Raw genomic sequence first — 16,450 nt, forward strand, 5'->3', positions numbered from 1 at the left:
GTGGCCTTAGCAAAGGTATTTGGATGTGGAGATTGGGTTGCCTTTAAATCCAGTAGATTGCATCGTATGTTTGCCGCGTTCAATTATTCAACGGCGGTTATAGGAAAGAGAGAACAAAAGTTGCTTTGGAGGACAACTGGCTGTCATTTGTGGTAATAAATAGAGACATTGAGAAAGGCCACTTCAGTGTAGACTTAAAAAGTCTTCCATGTTGAAGGACACATGCAATGTTTCATGGAATACATTTGAGATTGCCATAACAGACACTCTTTTTAAGACATCTAATTCGTTAGGACCGGGAGCGACCAGTCAAAGTGTTGCAGGATTTTAGTTAAGAGGAGGAGGAGGAGGAGGAGGAGGAGATAATTTGGAGAAGCAGAAGGAGAACGGGGGTGTGCGCGACTTGCTCCTCTTACACAATCAAATCTCATCACGCACCTGAATTGGGTTATCCGGGAATTTTTTGTCATTCTTCCCGTCTTCATCCTCCAAATTCAGAAAGGCATTCTTCATGCGATTGGACGGAGGCGAGTACACTAGTTTATCAGTTAGCCTGTTCCTCCTGGCCATTCTAGACTCCTCTCCCACTCAGGACAGATTGATACGTTGCCGGGCAACGCGGCGGGGGACGCGGCGTCTGGCGCCCGTTTTGGCTGGCCCCGCCAACTGGGGACGCAGGTGGCGTTTGACGGAGTCCAGAGACACCGCCGCTGGCCTTATCGCAGCCCTCTCTCGCTCTATCAAGAGGGTCATTCCCGCTTTCCGTCTTTCGTAGAAGAAGAAGATACTGACGGATGGAAGCTGTGGCGTCCTTCTTTCTTTTCGGCCTCCAATTTTGACCTGGCTCCATTTTTTTATGGGGACGCTAATCAGGGCCAAAAGCCAAGTCCACCAAAAAGGTCTTATTAGGCCAAGAAGATCATTTCTTTTCACGTGTCATCTTCACTTCATCTTTTTTTTCTGATGCTCTTTTTAAAAAAATCACCAAAAACGCCATTCCTGACGGAAGCCCATTCGCTTGGCCGTGACATTTCCACTTTCACAGCCATTACAAGTTAACATCTACCGACGCCACCGTTTAGTTCCGACGGCGAGCCTGGCTCTCCGGGGGACCCCCGGGACGAGGAAGCCCGGTCCACCGGCTCCCCCGGAGAGCCAGATCTCCTCTCGCTTCCAAGTGGGAGATGGCTGGAAAACAGCGTACTATTCTCTTTTCTTTTCCACTACGTTGTGTAATGGGAGGGCACGCTAGACAAACCCTTGAGGTCCAATCCCGTATTAATGTGCAGCAGATGTCTAATTGGTGGCGAGACTCTGAGGTAAAGCGTTCTTAGCATTTTCAGGGTGTCATGGCCCATTCTATCCACTAGTCGGCGGTGGCTCTTGTTCATCAAATTCCACTTTTAATTAGCCTATTGGTGTATTATGTGTATGAATTGGACGTCCTTGCTGGTTATTGTTGTTTCCCAGTTGTCGTTTTATTTCATCTTGGCGTGCACGACGAGCTAATGAGGCGAAGATGTCATTTAGATGTCATTAGCGCTCTTCATTGAGGAAATACGGCTTGAGTTGGTGTGCCTGCCTGTGTGTGTGTGTTTGTGTGTGTTTTTCTCTCCGGCTCTGGATTTATTTCTGCAGATGCGGAGAGGCAGCGAGGGAAGCCCCGTCGGTCCAATCCCTCGAGGACGCCTCTTCATTTGCATGGCTGTGCGATAACCCCGTGTTTATTTAGTTGATCTCTGTTAGCCAGGCTATTTCTTCTTCTTCTTGTTTTTGGCACTGGGCAAGTCCGAGGGTTCCACTGGCGGGCTGGGGAAGCCTGGTTTGGCCTTTCCTCTCGTCTCCTCGCCTCACACGGCGCGATGGCGGCATCCCCGCTCACTCCAACGTGTTCAGGATTTCCGACAAGATGTGGCTGCCAAAGCGCTTCCAGACATTTTTGTCGCTCTCCCTTTTTTTGCCAGAGAGAACGAGAAACGAGGATTGGGGGGAGCCCCTCCTCGCCCCTCCTCGCCCCTCCTCGCCCACTTGCAGTCTGCTTCTAATTGCCAGTATTCCTCCTTCCAGACGGCCCCAAAAAAAAGAAGAAAATCTAAGAGAAGCGCTAATTCACAAGAGAAATCTGCCTCAAACTTTGTTTGCTTTGGTCACATTGAGTTGTTTCAACAATGCGTAAATGTAGAGATCGTCACGTATTTTATTTTTCTCTATTTATTGGACAGGAATGAACATATTCTTACTTCCTTGGGGAAAAGTGTGCTGAATTCCAGGAAGGAAAAGCGCTTGCGCTACGATGCTACGTACACTGCAATTAGCTCAATATGATCTGTTTTAATAGGTCTGTATAATTAGGTTCCCCTCCCACTATTTTTTTCCCTTTTGTGACGTTACAATAGTGCAACATTCTGTGTATTTCTGCGTATCATTATGATTCCCTTGGGGGCCGTTGCAGATTGTACGTTTAGGATTATAATAATTAGCATTGGGGCTTTTTTCTGCTGTGAAAATGCAATCGGGGGAAATCATGGGAAGTGCGCTATTACAAAAATGAAGCCTTTTCATGTTTGGAAAAATGGACAAAACATCTCCATTTGTTTTGAATGCGCACCATTCATTCCAATGGACAAAAAAATGTCCCCATATCAGCAAAAAGAGAACAGAACAGAAACGAACCCCGAATTGCCCAAAACGATCCAACTGCATCGTCTTTGAAGCTTTGACGAGGACAACATTCGTCCAATCCCGTCCTGTCCCCACAGACGGCCAATCTTTGTTCCCGTGCCGTCGTACGAGAATAAGAAGACACGTGTCAGTGGAGATTAGGCGTCTCTTTAGCCGTAAGCAGCCGGCACACGACGCGGATGAGCCCCGTCTGGCCTCCTACGCTCGTAAATCACAGCCAACAACCCTAAACCCGCTCTAAATTATTCAGCACGTCTTGGCCCCGAGGAGGCGCCGCCACGCCAGGCCAGGATAGGTGGCACGTGCCACCAGCGCCAAACGTCCCCCATCATCGGAACCGTAAAAGGCAATAAGTTGAGCCAATAACCACGACTTGAACGGCTTCTTGGATGGCGTATTTGCACGCCGGCGTGTAGTTGCCCGATCAGCAGCAGCGGCGGCAGGAACGGCGGGCGGGTCTTAACCCCCTCCGAGTCCTGAGTCAGCATCCTCGCTGTCAATGAGGCCCAGGAATATTACAGCGCGTGTGTGGGTGGGCGTATGTGTGTGGATGCTTTGAGTTTTTTTGTGTGTGCGTTCCTGCACTAGCCAGAGCTAAAAGGCTACTTTTATGAGGACGGCTACAAGTGCCTTGAAATTGAGAGTGGACCAGCGTATTTTCTAAAGTTAGTCGTCGACATGCGCTGATATGATAATGTTTTTGACTAATACTTTGTTGTAATTCTGGCTAGCTAGCTAGCGAGCTATCTCCTTGAGCAAATAGCTCCTCCTCATCCCCTGACGCCTTTTATTTCTTCATGCCTTCCATCCAATTGGACCTCTAAACCATTGTTTCTTCCAACCGCAGGCACACAACTGGCGATCCATTTTCATGATTCTTTATTTTTTGTATTTCTTCTGCAGTTCTAGTTCACTAATCAATTCCCTCCTGAGTGGGTCAGCTCCTCCTCCTCCTCCCCTCCTTCTTTTTCCTTCCTTCCCATCTATTAGATATGCCTGATTTTTTTTCCTCCATCGTCCTCTCCTGCTCTCTTCTCTTACGTCACTCGACATTAAAAAAAAAGAATAGAAAACTCGAGTTGACGAAGGGTTAAAAGTCATCATGTGAAAGATTTCAGGTTCCTTTTGTTGCAAACTCTTTGGCTATTTTCCCTCTTTTCTTTCTTTATTTGCATTTTCATTGGGCGTATTGCAGATGATTTGCAGCATCTCTCCACATCAAAGCGGATGCGCTAAGTTGGGTGGCGGCAAAATCTCGTAGAGGGTCGCTGGAATCGTTTTTTTTTCTTTCTTGCTTTCATCTTGGGAACCTCTCTCCTTTCTCCCATATTTTTTTCCCGTCCCCGTCCACTTCAGCAGGCGGCTCTGCTATTTGTCACGGCATTTACATTTGGCTGGCCCCGTCAGCGTGCATTTATACTTCCGCCCGTCTCTCTCTCCCTTTTTTTCTGTCCGTCAGCTGAGTAAACAAGCGCGCTCTTTCTCTCAAAGCACGTTTCTTGACGTCAGCGACCTGTGACCTTCCGTTCAGAGGTCCCGGCGTATTTCTGGCCCGCCCACCGCGATCCTCCGCGGGCAACGTCCCACGGCGGAGGGCTTTTGGCTCTCGACGCCCAAGAGGACAAATGGCCCACCCAAGACACTTTCCGATCGATGGTTTCTTGCTGGCGAGAGAGTGTCTCTTCTGGAACGTGTCCACCATGCGTAGCCGGTCGCTAATTGGACCTCGTCACTCAAACTCCCACAACGTGCCCAACGTGGTCCCTATGTGGTCATTGTTCACCGTATCGTGTAGCCCGCCTCCCTTTGGCGCAGTAGTGGTTCTTTTGCTTGATTATGATAGGATGGATTCCCACTCTTGCCTTGTGCTGCGCCTTTCCTTACTTGAGAAACGTTCTACCTACACAATAATATATAAGAGCGCATATATTTGTATTCAGTTGCCATGATGATTTGACACAAGCTTTCCAACTGTTGTTTTAGCGCCCCTTGAAAAGGTCAATTGAGTTGCCGATATGTCAAGTAGAGCCACTTTGCTTATCATTTGTTGTCTTGACTGCAGTCAAATAACGTACAATAGAGGCCATTGATTTAGGCAATGGATGGAGTCTTAAACACAATAGCAAGGAATATGTTTACCTTTTTTGACCACGCCCCCCCATTTGGAACCAGAGTGCTGATATTGCAATTTAAATGCAAAATCCGCCTATTGCCACTTAGCCACGACTGCTTTATCAGCTAATTCATCCATTGGTTATCTGGAAGCCTGTGAAATTATGGATTTGTATTGGCGCCTTGTTTAAATGCTTCCAATTGGATCATGTATTAGTATAATCCATGAAACAAAGATAGAATCATTTATCTCATCCCATGAATGTTGTTTAGGCCCCGATGAAAGCCGTTATTTTGTTTCCCTTTTTGAGCGACTGCCAGCAATTCCCCCCCCAAAAAGTTAAATAAACGAGGCGCATACTTTTGATGCACGCTTCTGGTGTGTGTGTGTGTGTGTGTGTGTGTGTGTGTGTTTGCCCATCCCCAGTGAAATTGGCGTGGGAACATTTTTATCCTCCCAGAGTGCTCGTATGTGGATTTTTGTCATGATCGTGGCGGGTGTTCTTCCAATAGGAATTGGATGGCAATGACTCATCACGGGCCAAACAACATTGGCGGGATTCTCCGTTTATTTGGCACGGCTTTAAAGCTGACGTGGATTTGCCCATCCCTTTTTTCATTTGCCGTGTTGGAAGTCGTCCTTAAAGTCTTTGCCCCGACCCACTATCGTGTCTATGGGAGTGGGCGTGTCTCATTTGTATTTGGGGCGTGTCTCGTTTTGGATTGGAGTGAAATTAATGTCAGGTTTTGGAATTGAAATCTCACTGATGTCACGGCGACCTCTTATTAGGCTTTATTTCATCTTTTGGCTTGGTCTTTGATGGATTTTTTTTTTTATCCCCCCCCCCCCCCCCCCCCCCCCCCCACGCGGCGTCTCCTCTTAATCAACGGAATTATACTGTAAAGGCCTCAATGTAAGGTCTTGAGGCCGAATAGAGGACGAGCGATACGCGCATTGTCGGAGGCAGATGGAGGGAACGTCCCCAACAATGGGGTGGCTGGCTGGTCCTGAGGGACCGATACATTCTGCTTAAATGCCTTGTCTTGCATCCGTCTGTGTGTGTGTGTATGAGCTTGTTACAGCATAGTGGGCGGGTGGACGCTTGTGGTCGAGCGACAAAAGCACGCATTCCCTCCGAGACAAGTTTACCGTTGCAAATTTAGGATGAATGGTCATTTTAAGACTGGTGGCTTTGGTGTTGCTATTGAAAATGAAGCTAGTTGTAAATATCGTCCCCGGCCAAGCTCCCTCTTTTCAGTAGCTGCTTCTCAGACGACACAAAGAGCGTAATATATGAGTTTGGAGGCCCGCCGCTTGTTAGGATGTGGCTTTTTATTGCATGTTGGGAATTCTCAACATGTGCTTGTGATTTCCCCCGATGTGGCGCGAAAGGAAAAGACGTAAAGTGCGCCGGTAGCACTCTGCAAAAGTTCCCCACGGAGCGCCATTGTGGGCCTTTTTTCTGCTACATTCACCGATCCGCCGACCCCGCCACGCTTTGCCGCTCCGACGCGGCGGCGGCCTTATTGACTGGTCCGGATGATGTACGGCGCGGCGGTCACGGACTCATTACTTTAATGCTCCGCCGCTGACAACTATACGTTACAAGCAAAGGCTAGCGACTAAATGCTTTCTTTAATGCTTTCTGACACGTCCTTGTTGATGCTAATTCAATTCAAGCTCAAGCACCTCAACGGACGGGCGGCCAAAGTCGTTAATAACGCCGGCGTATCGCACTCGCCCTTTTTGATAAAGCGTTATGCGGCTTGATGGTAAAATCATGTTGTTGTAGCGCCGGGTTTATTGAAGTCTTATTCCGCCTGATTGGATTCAAACTTATTGATTTTGCTATAAAAAGTTGCGTATGTCTTGCGTTAAAGTCATATCATTTGGCCGGCAAAATTAGGAATGTGACAGTGTCGTGATCTATCGGGATGTTGTTTATTTTATTTTATAGCACAAAGGTTGTCAATATGCACACGCCAGGAAGAATTGATGCATTGTTTTAAAAAAAGTAGTTGTTGTTAGGATATGTAAAGCGGTTGGAAACTAATGTTCTTTAGCATTGTGCAATAGCTGCTTGTATTGTAATTGATATTTTGAGCTTGTTTTTGCTACATTTTGGGCAAATCATCTTGTTTTCCACCCCTATAATACTAGTAAATAATGTCCTATACTTGGGTGTAAATATGGCAAGCCTTATGGATCCAACGGCGGGCATTTTAATGCGAATCCTAATAACAGAGAGACAATTTGTGCTCAGGGTTTGTTTGGGTTCCTTGATCCTACATTGGCAGTACGTCGACCCGATTATTGGGGGCGTGCGTGGGAACGCACAGAGTGCAGTGCATCATGGGAAGTGCCTTGATTGTAATCCCCGCCCGCAGAAACATCACAACTTAACGCGCTATAACGAGGCTCCCTCCCGCTTACTTGCGACATCAAGCGCACTTTTCCGCTTTTGCCGTCAACGCCCTCGCTTTTTTAGTCGGCGCTCTGCTTTGCGCGTGTCATCGGCGGGCGCGCGAGGGGGGCACGTGGCCGTCGGGTGTCGGACACAAAATTCATAGAAAGTGGCAGAAAAATGTACAGGATGTAAAGAGCCTTTTTAAATGAAGTTGACTAGTTGATTACTAGAAATCTCACTTAATCACAGCTGAGCCTTTAATTCATACTGTAGTGCGATTTATGTTTTATTTTTCATGTATTTATTCCCCCTGTGACTGGTTAAACATGCCTTATTAATTAGCCTGTTGTTTTCCTTTCTAAGAGTATTCCAAACTAACTGTAGACTAAATGTACACCCTTCCAAGTTGTTTTTTTGTTGTTGTTTTTTTTTAGTAAAGACAGGTTGTGTGTGTGCGCGTGTCATAAAATTGAAAGGAGGCTTTTGAGTGTGACTGTGTGTGACAGCCTCAGCCAGCCGAAGCAAGCTGTCAGCGTTGTTGCTCAAAGCCAATAAAAAAAAAAGCACCTTCACAATTCCGGCATCAACAACAAAACAGTCCTCCAGCTGAAAAAAAAGGAGAAAAAAAAAGTACTTGAAGTACTTTTCTCTTGGCAAAATGTGCGACTTGTGCGTTGATGACTCACTGTTGTCTTCTCTTGCTAAATATCCTCAAAACACAACGGTGATTTCGTTTCGGCTGGAAATGATACTTTTGCTACTTTTATTGCTTCGGTTATGGTCTTGGTGTATTGGCAGTAAAACCACGTTGTTGGTACTGCTCGGGTGCTAGAAAATGAGCTGCTGGTGTTGTGCAATTATTGGTTAGTTTGCCATCCTCGCTCTCTTGACCCAAAATGGCCGCTAGCTAGCAAAAAAAGGAGCCGGATGATTATGATGATGATGATGATAGTCCAAGTGACCCGCAGCTAGGAATTGAAATGAGTAGGAGACGTCTAATCCGTTTGGAGCGAATGAGTAATGAAGTTAATAATTGGCTGAATAAATATCGCTTCAGTAATTGGGCTGCCACGGTGATGTTAGCTAGCTAGCTAGCTCCACTTTATTCCTGTAGAACTGGAATGGACTTGTTTGTATTCTGTACGTTCCTTTGCTCCAATTTTGTTGATGCTCGTGAGCCATTTTCCCATCATGAATTTGCCTTATTTGTAGAACTTTTTGTAATTTTCAGTGGCGCGTACGACGCTCCCAAAACGCCCGCGCCGTTTCCATTTGTTTTTAAGAGCGACTCAAAGTCTCGGATGCGCCTCGTCGGCGCTTATTTGCACACCCCGGCGGACGGGGGACGCCAGCGCGTTTCCAAATTTGCCAACGATCCGGAGACGCTAAATCCGGAAGCTTTACGGCAATCCTTTGTTAATTAGGCTTTACCTCGTGCGCGTTGGATTTTGTCAAAAGAAATCCCCCCGTGAGCCCAAAGAAGGCACTGAACACACATCTTTAAATCTACTTTAAGATAGACGCGAGATGGTTCCAATGCTAGCAAGCCCATCAAATACTCGCGGTCCATAAGTCTTGGGTCGCGAGCGCCATCCTTCAAGTCGGCGTTGGTGATTTACAGGAGCCGCCAATGAGTGGCGACATCCGCCGTGTGGCAGATCTCTTGAAACGGAGTGAATAGGAAAAAGGGCTTCCTTTCATTTTGAGGTCTGGCCCAGGTTTGTGATGTGATTGTGTGCCACGTCCCATCTGACCTCCCCCCCCCCCCCCCCTCTTCTTTCTCTTTGTTGAGACACTCAAAGGCGCCTGCCTCATTGTATAGAGCCAGAGGGTGCACCTGTGAACCATTGGAAAAAAAACAACAGGAAAAAGCTTCTGTTCCCCAGCAAAATTGTCTTTATTTTGATTACTTTACATTCAAACGCCATATTCGTGTCTATTTCCTGCAGGTGAAGGACTCACCTACAATATGTAGACAGAAAACAAAGCTCTCCCATTTGCATTATTGCTCATTTTTAGCACGCGTGGCTGCATTCCGTTTCTGAGGTTTTCTATTCACTGTATGCCTTCATCCATTTTTTTATTTATTTCTTCCCCGGCTCCATAATACTGTTACTGGATGGTCTTCCCTCATTACCGGCCGGGGTTCGCCGCTAGCAACTGTGCAGCTGGATTACATTTGGCTCTGCCTGTGTAAGTGTGTGTGTGTGTTTGTGCGCATTTTGTTCCCCCCGAGCAAAGAAAATGCTTCATCATTTGGAATGGGAACCTCCAGTTAAAATGGAATGGATTTAGAGAGCCGTCAAGAACATAGACCATATTCTAGTGGGAAAACATGTGCTGACACCTTTTTAAAATTATCTATCGATTTTGAGGCGGAGCGTATTGATCACCAATTGGGATGCCAAGTATGAAAAAATACTATAGGCGTATGCTAGGCATTTATTTCTCCCCAAACTCTGGGGATTGGATCAAATTGTTATATGACTAGTCCTCCAGACCACCAGATGGCGCTGTGGTTCATTGGCTTAACTCGTGTTTTATTCCCGCTCAGTGGTGTTGTGATGGCAGTGGTTGTTTGTTTCTGTGTGGCCCTTGACAGACTGGTGACCTGTTGAGGCTACGGCACCCCATGAACCATCTTGATATCCCGGGATAAAAGGTTGTGAAAAAGAATGAATGATCCACACGTATGCAAGAGTGTTTAATTGCTGCCATGTGTGCTCCCACCCACCCACCCACTCTTGTACTTCTCCACACTGGCGCTGCCCAAAAAACACAGAGCACTTTTCTACTTTTTTCTGGTTGTCATGGAGAGATCAACACACATGCCGCCGCTTTTTACATCATACGCATGTTTGACCTGGTCGTGTTTGTACGCCAGGGTGCGTGAGAACCTGCAAGAGGAGGTGTGGCTTTTTCTCTCACCAAGGCCTAATGGATTCACATTCTTTCCTCTCCCCCACCCCTTTTTTTTTTCAATTGACGGGTGCACGGATGTCATCAGCGAGCGATTGAGCGAGCGATCGCTGAGGCTCTGACGTTGTTAGCACTGATTGCTAATTTGCTTCCTCCGCTCCGCTAAATATTTGAAGGCTGGAATAGCCTTTGCATGCAAAAGCTTTTATGTCGTGGAATTACTGGTAAAAAAAAATCTTGTGTGCGTGTGTGTGTTTGCAAATTGTCGTAGCGTGCCTGTGCAAACTTATCTAATATTACCTTGTGCTGGGTCAGATGAGTTGCCATGATAAAGCTAAACTCCCGGTAATCACCAGCGGGGTACTTTCTTTATATTTTGCATCTTTCACTTGCTCGTACTTACCGTTTGCACTTTTTCCCTCATTTAGAGCTTTTTTTTTATGTTTGGCTTAGTCTTTTTTTCCCCTCAGCAACTGACCTCACGTCAACCCCATATTTCTCTTGCTCGACTGTTTTCCAACAATGATTGATCCCTCATTGATTAAAAATTCAGCACGGCTTGGCAGGGTCCAGGGGTGCCGGAGCTCTTGAGCCACTCGGCGGTTCGAATCGACATTTTAGTCGTTTTCAGTAATACGTACAAACTGGTACATTTGTCTTAATGTCAGTTTTTGTGTAAAGAGTTAAATGTGTAAAGAAGAAAAGACACTTGTAGACGGCCGACGGGGCTGGGAAACACCCCTGTATCTCCACACTGCGGACGGTGAGCGTTGCTTAGCAACGCCGTCTTTCATCGGGAAGTATGGCGGAGTCACGTCTCCATCGCCTTGGCGTCTGGGACCCACATGATCATCATCATCATGATGATGATGAGGATGATGGAGCAGAGTTGCTAGTAGGCACAGGAAGCCATTTTTCGTGAATATATTAGTATATTTTTTCTTCTTTGACGGATGCCACTTTTATATTATAGGTAGAATTATCTGCCCAGGTTGTAAATTTTAGCCAACACTATTACCGTATCCATACCTTGTCCCGCTTTGATCCGCCATTTTTATAGCGACCGTCTTCTACGTATTATCCCTAGCATCTGGGCTAATACTCGATCAAACCGTATGTCATTTGAAGCGTGAAATATGAAAGAGAGATGAAGAGATTATTATCTAGTCGTCCAATAAAGTGACTCCGGCGAGGGACTCCCTTTTGCTTACATTTGTGCAGACGGGAAAATAATGGCCACTTTTATGTGTGATGGCAGGTTGGTTGCACATGGAAAAAAGCCTGCAGCTGTGACACTCAATATTTCATGAACATCCTTCTTCCCGTTCTCTTCCCTTTCAACTTTTTTTTCTTCTTCTTCTCTCGCGACGACGTTGTTCCGCTACTTTCCGCATTCTCTTCAAAAAGTTGACTTCCTCTTTTTGCCCAATGTGGGTCGACAACGTCAAAGATGAGAGCATCCTCGTGGTTTTATTCCAAAAGGCGAATTCAAATGATGAGGACCGTCATTTGGGGACGTTTTCAAGTGTGAATCGGCAAAATGTCGCCGCAGTAGAATCTCCGCGTGTCATATGGCCTTTTATTTAAGCTTCATAAAGATGGTAAATGGCGATAAGAGCGCAGGGACGGACCCAAAGTGGCCCCCGGGTGGCTTTTGGCCCAGGTTTGAGTTAGCCTCCATTATTAGCATTTCATCAGGCATCTTTAATCATTTGACTGGCGCTCGGGGGCTCCTTAAAGAAAATGCTTTCCAGTGCGCAGCAGAAAAATCATTTCAAAAATGACAATGCGCCGCCTTTTCGCCGCCTTTTCCGTCCCTCCGCGGCGTGCTAATGACATTAGCTCTTTGACTTGGGATCCCTTTTTGTCACTTACACGCAGAAGTGTGGAGAAAATGAATGATATCCATTCTGGGAGAGCGCTGTCTATCGATCGGCTGGCAGGAAAGTTGCTGCGACCACTCCACGGCGTTCTGCGCTTTTCTCTCCGTTCCCTTTTTAGCCGGTCGGAACGCCGCGGCGCATCTGTCGGAAATTAAAGCGTGGAATCCGACAAATGGGCCTGGCGTACCCATGCGTGCTTTGACGGCGGGCCAACTGCGCAGGGGCGCCGCTCGCCAATTTCCCATGTTGACATTTTACGGTACTGCCTAAAAAATGTATTATAAATTAAAGTTATGGATCCATTTTGTGCAAATTGACATATTTCAAGTAGCTCTTGTTCATTTCTCCATTATTAAAGCCACCAATATTGCAACTTTACAGTACTACCTTTGTTAAAATGTTTTTAAAAGGAAATATTATAGATAAAAGTTTGTCAAATGTATGCTAATGAGCTATTCCATGCTAATGGACATATCTCAAGCCGTTCTTTGTATTTTTTTTTTCAGTTTAACCACAAAACCAATAATCTGAAAAGTCAAGGTACACAAGAGTAGGAGAGCAAGATTTATTGATGGAATTAGTCCCACTATACATATTTAATGCTTTGTTTGAGTTGAGTGCGGCTTCCCTTTCGCGCCTGCTCAATAACTTGGACATTTTATCACTTGGCGCCGTTGCCACCACCACGCCGTGCCTTTGTGTGGGATTGAAATGTCTTCCCATTTAACAGCTGCAATATTAGCCACATCTAATATAAGGCGCGTACATTAACACGTTCACAGTTATGGTTTTAACAATACATATATTGTGGACTTGGCTTTTGGTTTTGTAACCTGCTTGGAGCTCACCAATTCTTCACTTTTTTGGGTCTTTTGTGTCGTAGCATGAATGCGAGCTAGCGTACTCGCTTCTTTGCCTACTTGTTGACATAAATGTAGTTTATGATCGCTTTGGTATTAGTGTAGTTGCTCTTTTTGAAAACTGCCCAAGTTCTTTAACTAAAAAGTCAGTTTGTGCATTTTGCAGGCCCTCAAAGACTTTTGGTTTCCGATCTCACAAAGCGCGGCGACTGATCTTTTTAATTGCGTCCCTTTGGAGCATCGGCGTCTTCTCCTTCCGCGTGTGACATCATCCCGGGCCGCCGCCGTCATTAACGGAGCGTTCGCTCGCTCGCTCGGTGGTCATCTCCCATTTCGCCTCCAGACGCCATGTATTATTCAAGAGCCAGCGAGTTGGCCGCCATCGATCACTTTTGGGCTGCCGTATCAATGTTCACAGTGAATAATTCTTCACCTCATGTATTTATTCATGTCCGCCGCCGCCGCCAATCTTTGATTGGGCCGACCTTGATTTAGCGACGCTCTCGCCACCAGACGGACGCCAAAGACGTCATTCTGTGGCTTCGGGTAAAAAAACGAGACTTTTTAGTTGGACTTCTCTTAAAGAGGTCAATGAGATAGAAGACGACAAGTCAGAAAAAAAAAAAGCTGAAATAAATCAAGGTTGATTTACAGACGCCACGCCGCAATGATTCAAATGCTTCGCCCTTGTCTCGCCGTCTGTCTGTCCTACAAAAGGAGCTTGATTTACCACGTACAAGTTGTCACCGTTGACAGCCGCCGCTATGCACTTTCTTATTTTTAGGCCGTTTTATAAGAAAGGATTCCCTTTTAAAAGGCACCTTTTAATCTGAAATCCTTCAAAGAAACCAGCGTTTGACCATTAGCTCAATGATTACCATTGCTGTCCAGTTGCAAAATGTTCATTTTTGTCCCATTTTTGTCAGCAAACGTTTCCCCGCCGCGTCCCCAGTGGGTGGCCGTAATCTAGTTATGCTATTGCATATTTTCATGTGTGATAAATGGTTTTGTTGTGACTTTTGTGGGGACCGTGCTGACCCAAACACATTATTGGTCCCGGGGATAAATGAGGAAGTTGCGCTTAATTCGATCAAACCCGGCCAGGTCGTCTGTCTTTTCTGCAACATTTGTCTTTTGGATACTATAGATGTGTAAATATACGCTGGTAGAACGGGCTCACGTAAACCCTCGTACTCCCTTCAAAAGACAGAGTTCATGCTAGCATGGTCAAACTAGGATGGATGCCTGGCGTTAGCTTCAAGTGATGATGGATGCTTTTTCATCTTTTTCTGCAGATATATCTATTTGACATGGTCAAACTAAAGAAAAATATTTTTTATTGACTCCAGTACTTGGGATATGACTAAAAGTGGTTTTAAAAAAAGCCCACAAACTGTCTGTATTTGACAGTAAACTATTATTATACTGTAATATTATTAGTAGTTTTCTTGTATTGTTAGGGTTAGGGTTTATCATAAACTTTTGTCTTTTAGTCATCCTTCCTGAAGAAATTGGCCTATCAGAAAGTCATTACAAGATGTTTTTTGGAAAGTTGGCCAGGAATGTTTAGTACTGTTTGAATTGTGCCTGTCGTCGGTCCAATGTTGTCCAATGTTGCCATCCTTGACTTCCCTTTCATACGTGGTTCGAAAGAGCCTCCATGTTGGTCATCCTGCTCAACTGCGTCACCTTGGGCATGTTCCATCCCTGCGAGGACATTGACTGCAACTCTGACCGATGTCAAATCCTGCAGGTAAGACACATTTTTGTCTACCTTTTGGCTTCCAATCCAAACGTTCGTGCTAATGAAGCCGTTAGCAGCGTCCACCGTAGCCACGTTTAATGATGATGATGATCCCCTCAATACGGGCCAATTATGACCATCAGAAGGATTTGCATTGTTTAATGTACTCCTGGTGGTACTGTGACGGCTTGGTTGCCTTGTGACAAAGCCAGTGTGGCGTATTTGCAGGAATTTGCTAAAGATCATCAAAAAATAAACATGCTTTAAGCCTGCCCGGATAATCCTCCAGAACAAACCTAGTCTTTGAAAATATTGCCTGTATTTACACAAATTGAGAATAGATTTTCTCCTGTTAGAGAGGGGGAAAGCACATTATTCGTGTTATTAGCACATTCCCATTAATACTTTTCCTAAAAAATGAGCTTTCCGTAAAAGTTAGTGTTTTTTTAGGGCCCCCAAAAAACAAATGAATTTCTCTGCATGCTACCATCTTGTATTTAAGTTATATTATTACTTTTGTTATTGTTACATGGATTGTTTTGAAAATTAGTGCTCCAAAGTTGCTCCTTAAGACCTTTCATCCTTTGTACTGACTCTTTTAGTCATAAAAAAATGCAAATATTAGCCTTAATGACAGCCCAAATTGTATAAATAAGAGTGACTTTGCTTTTGGAGGTGATTCTTTTTGGTCTTGATTCCTTTTGTCTTTGACCCCCCGAGAGAGAGAGAGAGAACTGTGGCGAGCGGCGCCAAATATGGACGTCCCCCGGCGTCCCCGGCGTCCCCTGGCGTCCGCCGGCGAAGGCCATAAAAGCTCAGCCGAAGACACTGGCCGTTAATAACAACAGTGAAAGCTTAATAGCCTGAACTTTGGCTGCCAGACAAACTATTAAGTGAAGTGACAAAATGAAAAGTGTCCCGGCGAGGTGTGGGGTCAGCGTCCAATCCCGGGAGCATCCCGTCGGAACAACGCAAAACGCCAAACGTCTGCTCTGCTTTCCCACTTTGATGTCTCCGTCCCCCTGGCCTTTTCTCCTAAATCCATCACTGTCATAATCTTTGGCGAGCGCTACTGTTTCTCCCCCCTGATAAGTACTTAGCGGACGTCCAATCCACTTGAAGTGGGAGGCCTGCAACCCGTCAACGTCCGTCTATCTGTCTGTCATTCCCACACAAAATGATTTGGATGTCCCTCGTCGTCCCAGGCAACAATCACTTTGTTATTCTGGACGGAAGGACGGCATCGTAGTAGAAAAATGTTCCTAACGACCTGTCGTCTTCAAATGACGTCTTATCTTGGTGGAGTATGGGTCAGTCTCACAGTTCTGGGGTCGAGGGCTCAATCCCAGATCAGGCCATGCTAGGCTAGCTGCTCCAACACTCTAAATTGGTTGCCGGCCTCTTGACACTTTTTCAACGCTGCCTTTAAGTCGCAAGTGTGCTGAGTGGCTAATGCTAAGAGCACTTCAAGCACACACACACTGTGTGTGTGTGTGTGCTTGAAGAGGCTATTAGATAGCGTGTCAAGCTCTCCAGCTTTCAAAAGCACATCTTGGCGAACGTGCCGTCATTCTTTACGTTGCACCATGACGACGGAACAAACTCTGGCTATGAATGACATTTTTTAAAAGAAATTAATGTGGCCGTCAGCCAGGAAAGGGAAAAGAAAAGTGGCTACTGTTGACGCCCGGTGGCCACCCCAACTCGCCACGGGAATAAACAAGAATTCCATTTGGAAAAATAATGTTGGCTCTTGAAATTTTAGATTTCTTCCGCTCGGTGAGCAGATGAATCATCATTTTATACGGCCAACAAAAACAGCACATCAAAACAGGAAGCAAA

General features: G+C 45.7%; 1 protein-coding gene across 8 annotated transcripts in view; it reads left to right on the forward strand.

Annotated features, from left to right (window-relative positions):
- The window catches only part of cacna1g (calcium channel, voltage-dependent, T type, alpha 1G subunit), a 50,132-nt gene that overhangs the window by 3,402 nt on the left and 30,280 nt on the right, over positions 1-16,450 (forward strand). For all 8 annotated transcript variants that reach the window (XM_077739204.1, XM_077739201.1, XM_077739202.1 and 5 more), the window contains exon 3: positions 14,505-14,617. In XM_077739204.1, the coding sequence (XP_077595330.1) occupies positions 14,505-14,617 (113 nt within the window). The remainder of the gene's footprint in view (positions 1-14,504; positions 14,618-16,450) is intronic.

This window comes from Stigmatopora nigra, chromosome 18, assembly GCF_051989575.1.
Source record: "Stigmatopora nigra isolate UIUO_SnigA chromosome 18, RoL_Snig_1.1, whole genome shotgun sequence".
NCBI lineage: Eukaryota > Metazoa > Chordata > Actinopteri > Syngnathiformes > Syngnathidae > Stigmatopora > Stigmatopora nigra.